Source organism: Micropterus dolomieu, linkage group LG18 (genome assembly GCF_021292245.1).
Source record: "Micropterus dolomieu isolate WLL.071019.BEF.003 ecotype Adirondacks linkage group LG18, ASM2129224v1, whole genome shotgun sequence".
NCBI classification, from domain to species: Eukaryota; Metazoa; Chordata; class Actinopteri; order Centrarchiformes; family Centrarchidae; genus Micropterus; species Micropterus dolomieu.
This window is the reverse complement of record NC_060167.1, coordinates 29,412,243-29,426,208: the sequence shown is the minus strand read 5'-3', so window position 1 is coordinate 29,426,208 and position 13,966 is coordinate 29,412,243. Positions and strand designations below refer to the sequence as shown.

The 13,966-nt window shown below is 43.6% G+C and overlaps 1 protein-coding gene across 2 annotated transcripts in view; it reads left to right on the top strand.

Annotated features, from left to right (window-relative positions):
• The window catches only part of lrig1 (leucine-rich repeats and immunoglobulin-like domains 1), a 39,076-nt gene that overhangs the window by 3,974 nt on the left and 21,136 nt on the right, over positions 1–13,966 (top strand). For both annotated transcript variants that reach the window (XM_046075872.1, XM_046075871.1), the window contains exons 2-3: positions 10,664–10,735; positions 11,550–11,624. In XM_046075872.1, the coding sequence (XP_045931828.1) occupies positions 10,664–10,735; positions 11,550–11,624 (147 nt within the window). The remainder of the gene's footprint in view (positions 1–10,663; positions 10,736–11,549; positions 11,625–13,966) is intronic.

Below are 13,966 nucleotides of genomic sequence, written 5' to 3'. Positions count from 1 at the left end.
GTGTTAAGCAGTTTATCTTCCCCTGGGAAGTGAGGAATGCAACTTTTAAAAAGTCCTCTAAAAAGATGAATAACAGCACTTGTGCCCGGGTAGCCTCATTGCCCTGAAGCACCACTTAGACAAGTTCAAGTGCAGACGCTATTTATCATGCATGTATGCAGACACACACTGCTTCTCCTGTCCTCATGGACAATGGACAAGCTGCTGTGGGACAAATGTCCCGTCTGAAACAGCTGCCCTTAACCGTTTGGTTTGTGCAAAGATAGAGTCCTGCATGAGCACTGTCTCGCTCCAAGTCTGCTTCTGTTATCTTCGTCAAACCTTATCGGTCAAGATTTAAGGACCCGCAATCTTGTTGTTTTCAAAGGGAATGGCTTTATGGCTTTGAATTATCTTTTAAAACACCTAGGTTGCATATTTCCACACCACTTGAGATAGTCACATTATGTTGGCAGGTAACTCAAAGGGGAAACCAGCTCTGTTCCTCGGGGCTCTGTAAACGAGCCAGATTAGCTGATGATTACTGTAAACCCTAAGAGACAAGTATGGACAATTTCACTTGTGGCCCGGTGTGATTCCCATTATAAGGTACCTTACGCCAAGTCCTGTCCACTGGAGTGGATCAAATTACTTTTTGTGTTGTGGGTTTAAAGTTGTTATTTTAGTTTTTGAGTGCAGCTTTTGCACGAGGATGTGGGTGTATGCTACTCACAGACAAAAGAGAAACTGTAGTATGTGCAAATGACAATATAGCAAGGCTTAGAGTACAGGACAACAATAACAGTTTTATCCTGTCAATAGAGCCGGCAGAGAGTGTCAGCTTGCACAGCGCCTTAGTTTTGAACAAAGTGCATTTGTCCATCTCTACCTTCAGGCGTCTGAGCCAAGTGAAGTCAGTGTGGAATCGACTATCTCTGTTATGTTTACCCCAGGGAGGGAGCAGCAGCAGCAGCGGTGGTGGTGGTGGTAGGGAGGACAGTACTGGTGGGTGTCAGTAAACACAAGTCACAGAGGTCAGCTTTCCTCCCTCTCTCTTCTACACAATGCAGCTTTAAGGCTCAAAGGAATATCCCAATAACCTGAAACACCTGCAGGATGTGACTGTTAAACAAGTAGCTAAAACATGTGGGACTGCAGTTTTCAATCAACAAGAAACACCCCCAATTAGTCGTACATATATGTGTGCTTTGTACAACTGCTTACAGACTTTAAAAGTCCTCTGGGTTCTGCTTTACTCTCTCTATAATGAAGGTAGTTCAAGCAGAGAGGATAAATCCAGCTTAACAGAAATGGCAATTTCCCACCCTTTTGTGTGGGTGAAGAAAGATTGCGCTGTCATGTAAATGTTGCAATTATCTTAATACGGGCTCTTAAATTGGGATTACAGTAATGAACACAGCAGTAGTACCTAAGGACCTGCCTTTCGACAGCTGATCACAGAGGGAAATAGTTTTTAAGGAGAGTCATGATATCTCCACCAGGATTTAGGAGAGCTGCAGTTCCTTTAGTAGTTATGTGCAGGTGACAAATGATGCAGGCAGCATGCTCATACTTTCTGAAAGACATGGAAATATAAACGCTGATCTTTAAAAAAATAAACCTTCTTCATTAAACATCTAGGATGTATTGATTTAAATTCTTGCAATTTACTCTTTAACAAGAAAATACCTCTCCAACAGCAGTGATCCACCCCCCATCCCCCAATGCAATTGCCTAAACGATAGCTGCCACCAAGTCACCTTCTCATTTAATACATGCACATAAACAAGACGTTCTGGCTAACTCATCATATACAGTGTTAGATCAAACTGTGGTGTGAGCATTTTATGTTGTGGTTTTTTTTTTCTTGCCTCAAGACCAGCCTGTAATTCCCTCCACAGATTTATAATTACAAGACATTTTGATTAATGGTGGCATAAAGTGGGCATTAGACCTTCATTATGTACTCTCACCTCCTGCTCATAGGGAGCTCTGTTTTTAGTCACTTTCAGAGCACTTTGCAAGATTTATTCTGGGAACCTTGATGAATATGTGTCCATAGATCGGTGGCTAGAGGGTAGGTGTTAGCAGCAAACAGGGCCCTATGAAATCTTCCCTCCAAAGTTTTCTTATAATTCTTCTGAATTTTGTGTTTTACATTTGGCTAAAGAGCTGTGGAAAAAACGCTTATAAGGCTAAGGAAAATACAATTTTTTTTTTTTATAAATTACTTCCACATTTTGGCAGATTCTACGATATTCCGCGTTTTACATTTGATTCTGTTTTTAATATCAAATTCTGCATCGCAGAAATCATAAGGCCCTAAGCATACCCATCAGTATCAGTCCTAGCAGTCCTGTGGCTGAATGTGGAAAAAGATTTGCCCTAATGCTTTCCACTTGTCAAAATAATCTCCCTTCAGGACCCTGATTTTAATAGTCCCTGGTGAGAAAGCGGCCTTGATGAGGAATCAAGGAAAAACACACGTTGGCACATCCTGGTGCTAACAAGGAGAGATGATTGAGGGTCGTGCAGGAGAACTGACTAGGTGTGTGATTGACTAGGTATGGAGCATGCCCTTAAAGAAGAAAAACAATCATTTACTACAGTGTATTAATAACCTATTGCAACATTAATGACTTGATAATGCGTTGCAGGAAAATTGGCCATAGGATATTGTTGTATCAGTTATTTATGTTGTCCCATCCCTGAGATTGACGACACAGGTTTTCAGCCCCTGCAGTCATGAATTTGTTTCTCTCAAACATGTCCTTTGCTGTTTCACATCAGTGCTTCTACCACTTAACAAACGGACGCACCAGTCTCAGATGCTTGTCCCTTGTTTCTGATTGATGAATATCTTAATAACATTCAAAGCAAGTTTGCTCTCACACAGTCACATATTCCCTCTCAGGAGTGGTGCCTTATCTTATTTGCAACCACGCTAATGTGTATAAAAAGCATTTTTGCCCACAGGGGTAATGGGGTTTTGCAAGTAAATAAAAGCATGAACATTACTAATTTTAGCTGAGATTGCTGTGGTTGGATAGAGATAAAGCAGATGCATGGTGTCTGTTTGCCAGCGTCTTTTCTCCTGTGAGACTGTAAAATCCTTTTTGTTTTTTTACTGTTACAGAAAGCTACGTGTGTTTTTTTTGTTTGTTTTTTTTTTTTGTGTGTGTGTGATCTTGAATGGTCTCATTTGTAACCCAGCGTTTCCCAAGTGGTTTCCCAATGTGCCAGCCATAATGTTTGGCGTACACCAAATGTTCTGCTGTGACTCAATCCCAAGCTGTAGCCTTATACCACACGGTACAGCCTTATTGGTAAACACCACCCCCAACAGTGGGTTTTGGCTTCTGCCCTCAGGAAATGGGTTTGTGTTGGTGGTTTCCTGACAGGGGCAGGGAGCTCAGCTGGCTGGTTGTGGACGGGTCGGCGGAGGGTGGGGCTGCAGATCACCTGGCCTGGGGGAACATGAGGGGGGGACACTGTCCGCCCACTGCATGGAAGTGTTTTGTCAGTGTCACTCCTGCTGCCGCTGCTGCCTTCAGGGTGGTTCCGGTGCTTGGTGAGAGTCCTGTCAGTGGTCAGAAACCTCAACCACTGTCACACATGTTGTAACCCACTGAGAAAGCCCAGAGGGAATGAAACATCACAGGACTGTATGTCACATATTGTGACATATTGTGTTTTACAAGCACTAAATATGCATGCCAAACTAATAATAAAAACCACGGTAGGACTATGCTTGCCCTTGGTACAGCGTTTCAATCGTGGCCTTTTCTACTGTTCGTAAGTTTGAACACGGTAGAAGGACCGGCTGGTGTGTGAACATTACACTGCAGAAACTTCTCCAATTGCTTAAACAGGTGAACATTTCAGCAGTTGGGGCAGAGATGCAGCAGCAGCAGCAGCACACAGCAGGGCTCAGCCCCTTGTGGTTTCTAGGGCATTTCTCGCTACACAGCCTTGTAATCTTGTGGTATTGGAAGTGATTATACGAAGTTTGTTTATTGTCATAGTTTCCCTCGCCTAGAGGCAAGCATGATCTCTTGCGGATATTTTGAAGTTAAATAGTGCTTTAGGATGATATTATCATTAGCACTGATTTTTATCTGCTGCTCTTTACTTTTCCCTCCCTTATCGGGATTTGGGGTTGGATAGTAAAAGCACAGGGAGTTCCTATATGGAAATTTAAAGCAGCCAGCATATTATTGTTAAAATGATCTTTTAACCGATTAAGATGATTCATGCAAAACATTAGCTGTGAACGAATTAGGAAGGAGCAGCTAAGGCCGAGGCCATACTCTAATAACAGATAAAGTCTGACATTAACATGGAGATATGGGATGAGCTCATGGCCTCGCACCGGCTTTAATGACAATCAAACAGCTGTTGCCACAAGTCATTCTACAGGAATCCAGTCAGCAGAATAGATGGCCCTTTTGTGAAGACACTTTAAGGCGCCAAGTTTCTTTTTTTTTCTCCACCTTTCCCTCTCCCCTGAAGTCGGTGTCTACAAAGTGGGCTTGATCGATGAATCATCTGTGAATTCTCTACATCTGGTAAGAGTTTGGAAATCTGGAGACGATGTTAAGAGAGAAGAGGGGAAAAAAGCGTGACACAGAGGGAGAGGTACTGTGCAGGCTTCTCCCCAGAAAACAGGCAGTCCTGCAAGAAGTTGAGTTGAACCGTGCCTGCGAGTTGTGCCAAATTAGCCTCTGTACTTTCTGATCTTGTAGAAAGGAAAGGTGCATCAGAGCTCCACTGTCTAGACAGCCACACATTCACATGCCCTTAGATTGTAGAGGTAGCACAGTCCACTATTTAGACACTTGTTTCACCGCTGGCTGGAGTGTAATTATTGCAGAATTTTGCTCTGTTATAATAATAAACAGTAAGTTGGAAGAAATTGACTAACGATCTGTCTTTTTGTTCCCTTTTGAAGTTGAGAGCACAAGGTCAGCTCTCTGCACAGTACTAAAACAATAGCCCCACTAAAGAGGCAAGTATTTATGTTACTCTTTCAGATTAATTGGGGACACTCATTTCCTTTTACTCATAATGAAGTAGCCTGGCGCCATTTGTAACAAATTGCATTGTTATCACGCTAGAATCCAGTGTTAAATGCCGGAGCATAGTGTGTGTGTGTGTGTGTGTGTGTGTGTGGACAATGTGTGCACAATACATGTATGTAGTGTGGACAGCATTATTGTGCTTCTCATGTGGGGTGTCCAGGCCAGCGTCATTGGGCCTGGCTGCGGGTTCATGCAGTCCCTCGGGCTAGTGCAGACCCTTTCCCCAACCCCTCTCCCTGTTTGTTTGGAGTGCCCCGCTCCGTCCCCCCCACGTCAGCGCCAAACCAGCAGCGTGAAGAATGGCATTGCACATGGCCCCAAGATGTGGCCCTCCTTCCTGCCTCGGAAAAAACTCAGAAACTGAGTCACGCTCTTGGCCTGGCTGATTTCAAAAGGCCAGAGCAACTCCTTTTGTTGAGTTGTGTCTTTGTGCGAGAGTGGTGATGGTCAGGAAAGTTCTCCTAACCCTACCGAGATCTTACTCTTACTTTTGTTTCATTTCGCTCATCAATTTTATCATTGTTATTGCATATCTTGTTCGTCTGCTTATGCTTTTAACCTTGTCAAAGTTGATAAGATACCGGCTTTGTTCTGCCTGTTTCCTTCCTCTGGATGACTGGTGTGTAAGATGGTGGCCTGGAGCTGGTGTTGGCTTTGTGTACACTCTCACTGCAGTTGCCTGGCTATAAACTGGCCCTTAATGACAGGAAGAGTCGTGCGTGCGTGTGCGTGCGCGTCTGGCCCTCTGACACTTATTATTTGACTAGTTTTATGATGCTCTGAAATCGACCTTATTAAAGGGCCTTTGTCTCCCAGCTGGTCTATAGAAGGCTCATCACTTCACACTTTCAGTGAGCAAAGTTCACACAGCATTTATCTATGATAGAAATGGGGGAAGATAATGATGATGCATCTCTGTATGTGCAAGTCCCTGCTCTCTTCCTCCCTCCCCATATCTCCTCTCTCCCACACACAGACTTACAAGCATAGTGTCATATGCGATGACATCACTCCTGTACTCCCAGCTTTCCTCGACTCCCACAGCACCCATAACACAGCTATTTTTTAAAGCCTTTTAATAAGTTTAATATGTTAGATCAGCTACATGGTCCAGCAGTGACGGTGTACTGCAGGCGCTGAGCCCTATTTTTCTTCCTTAGACAGTTTGCTTAGTCAGGCGGGCCTTAGTTTATCACGTTGTCTTTTGAAGACTTTCTCTCCAGATTCAATTCAAATAAATATATTTCTCAGGTTCCTCATATATCCTTCCAGTGGTTGGCTGATTATCAGTTGATCAAGCCCATAAAAAGTAAAAACAAAAGATGAGTTATTAGGGTCTCAAGACAGTCTAAAAACCCAAGGTTGTACATGTTTGTAATGACATGGATGTGAGAAAAGCAAACTAGCAACTAGCAAATACTTGTTTTTGTACTTGATAGGTGACTTACTGAATGATCTACATAGTCATCAGTTCATTTTGTATGGACTCATTAACTGACTAAGCTAGTGACGCTGCTTCAGGGCAACAGGTGGGTGATTGTTTCAGACATTGCCATTTGTCTGCTATTTTTTGTGGTATTATTACGTTGCGGCCTCGCGTTTCAAATTTCTGCCGTGTTCCATAGACAAGCTTTTTCCTCCTGATATTTAACAGTGTCTCAGTGTTTGTGGTTATTGTTTGTAAAGTGCGGGGAGGCGTTTGGGTTGTGGTGGCTGGGTGGGGTTGGACGGTGGGAGTATAAACTGCACCTCTTTGTCCCAGACCAGCACTCTTTCCAGCTGCCCTCGTGTTTCTTGTCTCTCCAGTTCTACTGACAGAAAAGAGGTCATGCTGACCTTTGTGTGCACTGATGGCCGGCAGTTTGCTAGAACACAGTTGAAAGGTTGGCTAGTATAGTTTAGAGCGGACTGTAAATGTTGAATGGGGCCAGCTTCAATATATACAGATTTGACTTAAATATGATGACTTCAGAGGAATTTGCGTGTTGAATGAAGGTTGAAGTGTGCCACCAGAATAATCACTGCACGTTTCTGTGGTTAGTAGTTATTGTTTGATTATTATTAAGTTTTTTACAAATTGCTACAGTGATAAATTTATTTTCATAATGCTATTAAACCATATATCATTTACTGTACAAAGGTTGAATTCATTGGGAAAATTAGCATTTGGCTCAACATGCAGCCTTAAATGATCACACACGTTCTTTGGTTACATACCTGGCAGAGAGTGCTTTTGAATTTAATCCCGCTGACTAATGTCAAACACTCCTGCTCAATTGTGTAAACTAGTTGTACCATACAATGGAGTGCCGTGTTTGAAGCATTAAGGCAATCGGCTTTGTAGTGTTTGCCATGGTTAATCATGACAGCCACTCCTATCTCAGCTATACATCCTTTTCCGACTGGTTGAATGATGTGACGTAAACGCTGGTCTGTTCGCTGCACCTAGTGTAGAGTTTGACAGGTTATGTGGAAGGTTCTCATTTTTCTCAGTATATTCTGGTCTGGGTGTCTAAACCTCTCCAAGTCCAAAACTCTCATGACTTCTAGGCTTCTGATCCCGGCATGGCAAATTCTTCCAGAAACAGCATGATTGTAAAGTTACTTTCTGGAAAGCATTAAGCACACTGGAGTCTGTCCCACACCCCACACGTCTGGGAGGGAAACCAACGTTATCACCATTGCCTCCCACAGTAGGCGTTGAAACACTGTAAAACTTGTCTAATCTGATAGGCAAGAAAATAAATCTGTCTGAATGAGATGGAGGGAAAAAGAGTCAGATGCAAATCCACATAAGGAAAAGCAAATAATGTCCCTTGCTGTTTGCACATCTTTAAATTGGGTAATATGCAATATGGTAAAATTTGGCACAAAAAATTGGCCCCTTCCTATGCAAATGAGCCTCATTGCAAAAAAAAAAAGTCTGATTCACAAACACCAACGCTGATAGCCACACGCAGTTAGAGACGCCGTGTTTGCTCTGTAATATTGTTAGGTCAATATCTTATGTTATCGGACCTTGAGACGGGGGCAGATAGAGGTGCAAGTGATGCGCAATCTTCATGAATTTGCCCATTAGTTGAGTAAACACTACAGGTGACACTACAGAAATAAGCATATGCATGCTTGTGTACACGCACAAAGGACCAGTTTTGTTTGTTGCAGTGCCTTTAGCTCCAGTATGGCAGGATTGGAGTTCAAATGTGACTTGCTTTTTTTGTTAGTCATCCCTTTGTTCTGTTTTGCCTTGTTCTTTAGTTTAAGCTTTGAGTTCATGCCTATGAATATGTGCATAGCCAATTTCCTCCGCCTTTTAAATGCTAAAAAAGCTCTTTGGATGTAATGTTCCTGCATAAATCTTTCTTTGCTTGTAATGCGAGGTTCTCTAGTGGACTTGTTTTATGCCAAAAGCAGGTTGATAAAAAGAACTGATTGCTCTTCCAGATGACGAGACTCTCCCAAGTTCAAGGTGTGTGTGTGTGTGTGTGTTGGCTGAATATATAGCGCCTTTTCCACTTCATAGTACCAGCTCGCCTCGACTCTACTCACTTTTTTTTGGTTTTCCATTGTGGGAAAGTTGTACTTGTACCTGGTACCAGGTACTTTTTTTTCGCATCACCTCCATCGAGGTTCCAAGCCAGGTTCCAGCAGACTACTGATCAGTCAGAGAGAATCGTCACTATACACTGCGTCATCATTGTGCGCGCCTGACAGAGGCCAGCAACAGAAAATTTTATATTTTACAATTGTCATACATTATTTCATCACTAAATCCACTTCTGAGAAGTTTTGAGGTGAGAAATCAGCTGTGTAGATTTCAGAGTTGAGGAGCTCCCCAAGTGGCGGCGGGGGAAGCCTGCGGCAACCCGCGAGAGGAGCTCACGCGGTCGGCCAGCCGCCCGTTCACAGAGCCCTCTGCTCCCACCGTCACACAGACCGCTGCAGCAACAACGGCAGAGGAAAACACAGCTGGAAAGTTTTTATACCACTTATCTGTCTTTACATTCTGAGTAATGTTGAAACGTTTTAACTTAAATCAAGAGCTGTTTGTGGGTCGCTGGTGTGTGTGTCGCATTGAACATTATGCCGCGGCAGTTGTGTGTGGTATTGCTGTGACGACCAGCTACATTGAGGGGTACTATCTCCGGGTACTATCTGCAATAGAAAACGGAGGACTGCGGGCCAAAACCAAGTCGAGGCGAGTCATGCTGGGACTGGTAATGGAACAACAGAATATGTACCTCCAGGCAGAGGCGGCCCATAAGAAAGCCGTGTGATTTTTCACTTAGTTTCACCATTCAACGAGGTAATTGCCTCCTGTTACAGGGGACGACAGTTTGTGATCTAGGCCTGGTTGGAGATGCCCCAGTAAATGATCATAACATAGACACACATGCACACCTCCTTTCAGGCCTGTGCCTGGAGGGCAGACACATGCTCTGCTATTATCTGACACACACACACACACACACACACACACACACACACACACACACACACACACACACAGAAAGATTTAGGGAGGGAGACTGTCATTATCTGCAATCAATCAAAGACAAGAAAGGGAAATCTGTCGAGTGAGACTTGATTGATAGAATAAAAAGAGTGTATGATGTAAGACAATAACAGTTTTTTGCTACGGTATTGACCCAGCCTCCTCACATCAGCTTTTTATATCCATGCCTGCCTTCTTTAGAAAGAAGAATGCATGACATGAAGAAACGGTTCCTGCCACAGAGTTCAGCCTAAAGCTCCTTTCCCCCCGCAGTGGTCTTTTAAGGCCACGGTGGGATGAGAGGATGAGGAATGTGTTGCATCAGGTTAAAGTGTCCCCAGTGTCTGGGAACAAGCAGCCATCTTTCGGCAAGCCTGTGAAACATTCCTGGGCTGTCTCTCACGTCTGGACAGAGGGATGGAGGGGCGGGAGGCAGGCGGCTCGGAGCTGTGGGCTCCCTTTGTCTGGCCTAGCCTAACCCAACCACACAAACGCCACTCTCACTGCAGCCTGCTCTCTGCCAACAGGCAGGCTGCATGCCAGCCAGGCAGGCCAGACGTGTGTGTGTGGGTGTGTATGTGTGTGTGTGTTTGTGTGTCTTGTTTATGCATGAAATAAGTTTTATTCATATTGTGGGAAGCTCTGTGTGAAATGCATATGTGCACACACATATAACCCCTCCGTCTCTGAAGGCGGTAATGCTATATCACTGGACAAATCACTCTAATAAGCCTCTGTACAAGTCAAGTGTCAGCTATTAAATACACCATCTAAAGTGCAAATTGACTGCTGCAGATGAATAGCATGTGGGTTATGTTTGGAAGGTGAGCCAGGAGAGAGAGACACTCTGTATTGATAGTATTGATCTGGCCCTCCTTGAGGGCCCGCTGAATGGATGTACTGCAGTGTTTTCAGGCATACAGAATGTGAAGGGACGAGGCTGTTTGTCAAATGGCAGAGATAATTGTTGTTATTGATCGTGATCCTTATTTGAACTACTGAAAAATGGCTCTGGCAGATACAATAAAAGTTATGAAAAATGTCGCTGGCGCTGCTGCTATTTTGATTGTTGGAACATAATTGTATTTACTTCTTTGTGTTTTTTCAGAAATCTCGGCCACAACAAGCTGTCCGCCATCAATGTTGAAGCTTTTGACAACCTTCCCAATTTGAGAGAGCTGTAAGTAGTCAACTACAAAATACTCACACGTGCACGTGATTCCCTCCGAGGCAGTCGACAGCAACCTGAACATTGTCTAAAGGACTCTGTCAGGAGTGTTTTAAAATGTTCAGCTCTGACTGTTGCTGTAGTTCGTTTCGATCCACGAGTTGCGCTACATTTTTATCAATGACTTAATTCTGACTAACGTCCATGGTCGCCATTGTACTTCCTAGTAGCATCCTCATACGTGTTGCCTTGAACTAAGTCCAATTGAGAATAAAGTGGTGGTTTTCTATATTAAGCCTCCCCTCCACCACCTGATACTGTGGCCAACGCTGGCCTTGTAAATATTTTATATGGTGAGGAGAGGGCTTGGCTCTGTGTCACTCAGCGCCAGCACACAAGATACACACACACACACATACACAAGCTAACTGGTGATACACACACTGGTGACATCTTTGGCAGGCCGGCGGGTCAGTCATACGCTCCTCGACATCTGTTTTACTCCCATGTTATTTTTGTTTTTTAAAAGGATGACTTGCTACTTGCTCTGTGGCAGACGTGACAAGTTGTGTTTGAAATGTTTTGATTTATACAGGGTTTGAATGAAATTTGTGTCACGTGATGTGAGCATGTACATTTTGTGCTACACAGTGAGTGTAGCTTTAGTTTGATGCAGGCTCTGTTTTTGTGCCTAAATTTGAGATTTAAAATAAGAATTTGTATTTTTGTTTAGTTTATTTTTTTTCAGTCATCAACTTGGAAAAATACCTCTGTGGCACAGTTTTGTTCTCTAACTTACTACTATTTATATGTTTGTCCCTTTCAGGCGGCTGGACCACAATGAGCTGACCTCCATACCAGATTTAGGACACGCTGCTTCCAAGATTGTATCTCTCTACCTGTGAGTACCGCCCCATTTACTTCTTAACATGGCACCAGAATTATCTGGCTCTCTTTTTCTGTATTCTTAGGTCAGTGGCCTCTTTTTACATGCTCTTGAAATAGTATCTTGACATCTGTGGAGGATGCATATGGCTTTCCATCTCAGAAGTAATGCTGCATTAATGTGACATTAGCAACAAAATGTAACTCTGTTAAACTAGATCAGAAATTCCCTCTCCACTTGATCTCCGTCGGCGTAAATATGAAGCTCTGTCTTGAGCGATTAGTATGTGGTCAAGTAACTGACTAGTCTTATTAGCTATCTCCATGTGGTCTTGTCCACAGTGAGCGGCGCTGGCTGCTTGGAGTGTCAGCTCGTGTATATATAGTTCCAACTTGGTTGCTCCCAGTTGTGAAACTGCGTCTGTGGGTACTGCCTGTACTGGCATCCCACTGGAGATTTACAGCCCTATTTGGGAAGGGCGTGTGTGTGCTTGTGTATGTCACAAACGTGAGCTCGGTAGTCTATCAACAGCCTCATTTTTGCAGGGAAACTCCTGACGAGAATGCGGTAGTTTGACAACTTTATTCAACTTTCTGTTTGGAAGCCAGTAACTGAAACATTTGAGGGGAAATGCACAGTAATATATCATGTTAAATATTATGATAATGGTAATACAGGTGCAGTTTATATAATATTTCGTTGGAATAAAGTAGTAATTATTGAGCTACTGCTACTTAAAGAAATGGTTCACACCATACTTCCATGAGCCAGACCTCATGATTCATTCAGCACTTTTATTTAAGTATTCAGTTTCATTTAAGTTATCTCAGTACCGACATTTTTCTGCGTTACTATGATGCTCAACAATGTCTAAAGGAATGTGAGGCACACAAAACAAATACAGTACAATGAAAGGCTTTCTAAGTTTAGACCACAATAAGCCTAAGATAAAAATCAAAAGGCTGATTTTGATCTGAAAGCTTGTAGCACTTCTTATAACAAGATAAATGGCAATGTTCCTTCTTATGTCTACGATTCTACACAAACACACGCACGCACACACACTGGGATAAGTACAGTTGTGTAAGAGCTTTACCAATATCATCTTTTGGGTGGACTATTGTTTTCCAGCGTGCCATAGTTTTTTCCCCTCATGCGACCAGGGATCATTTTTACATCTCTCTAACCTGAAACAAGAAAGTTAAACCCCCCCCTAAGCTAACCATTAGCTTCACTCCGTATATATATTTTACACCTTGCTAGCTTATCGTCCGACTGACTGGTAGTATAGTACGCAGCTGCTGGTTCCTGTTATGTTGGTCATCGTCGTATCATTTTCGACGGTGAGCTCTGGAGAAGTCACACCTTCACCCTCTCCGTGTGTGTCATCTGCTGCTTCTCAGAATTGATCATTATGCACTAATGGGGACAGAGCATTTCTGTAAGCTGTGACAAGTTAGTAAGGGGGAATTTGTGGTTTGATTAAGCAACTCTGACATGTGTCTGTTTACATTTGTCAGGTTTCCAAAAGGTTAGCGCTGTTATTATTGCGTGTTATTAGGTTGTTTATCCGTCTGTCTGTAGGGTTTAGCACAAACTCCTGTTCACTTTGCTTTCTGTCGGAGCAAGTTCACCTTTTACTCGCACAAGCTATGCAGAGTCGCAGCCTCTCTAAATGATCGTGGTGTCTTTTTTTGGCCTGACTTGAAGCCTGTTGCTAGGGGAAGGCCTGTAGGCCTAGTGGGAGTGGAGGCTGGAGGGAGGGTTGGATCTTTACAAAGCCACACAGCTGAAGTGAAGGCGTGCTGAAACACTTGCAGCTGCAGCTGTCAGTCATATGGCTTACAGTAAAATGGGTGACAGTGAGAAGGGGAGGAAGGATGAGAAAATAGGGAGGGAGGGATGGGGGGGGGGGGATGATTAGTGTCAGATCAGGGTGACATCACCACATGTCAAAAGAGGAATGGTTAAGGAGAAGTAGTGGGGGAGGCGGTAGGAGGTTATGGAGAGGCAAAGGAAGGGAAAAAGGGAAGCGAGAGGTGAGCTCATGCTCAGGGTTATTCCCAAAAGTAAATCCAATGCTCTCCGTCTCCCTTGCCAACCAACAAGCCCTCTGAAGTGTGTTTCTGTGTATGCGCCCTGGCAGAGGCAGCAGTATAGACTGCAGGGCACTGCTCCTGTGCCATTGCTTTAGATACTCTGGAATGTCGTCTGACTACAAGTTTGTGCGACACACACATGCATGCACACCCTCACCCACCCACACACACAAACACACTTACACAAACACACAAGCAAATGTACTGAGAATCTGTTTTCAGCCCACCCCCATCCCACAGTGAACGCTCCCAAAGGCT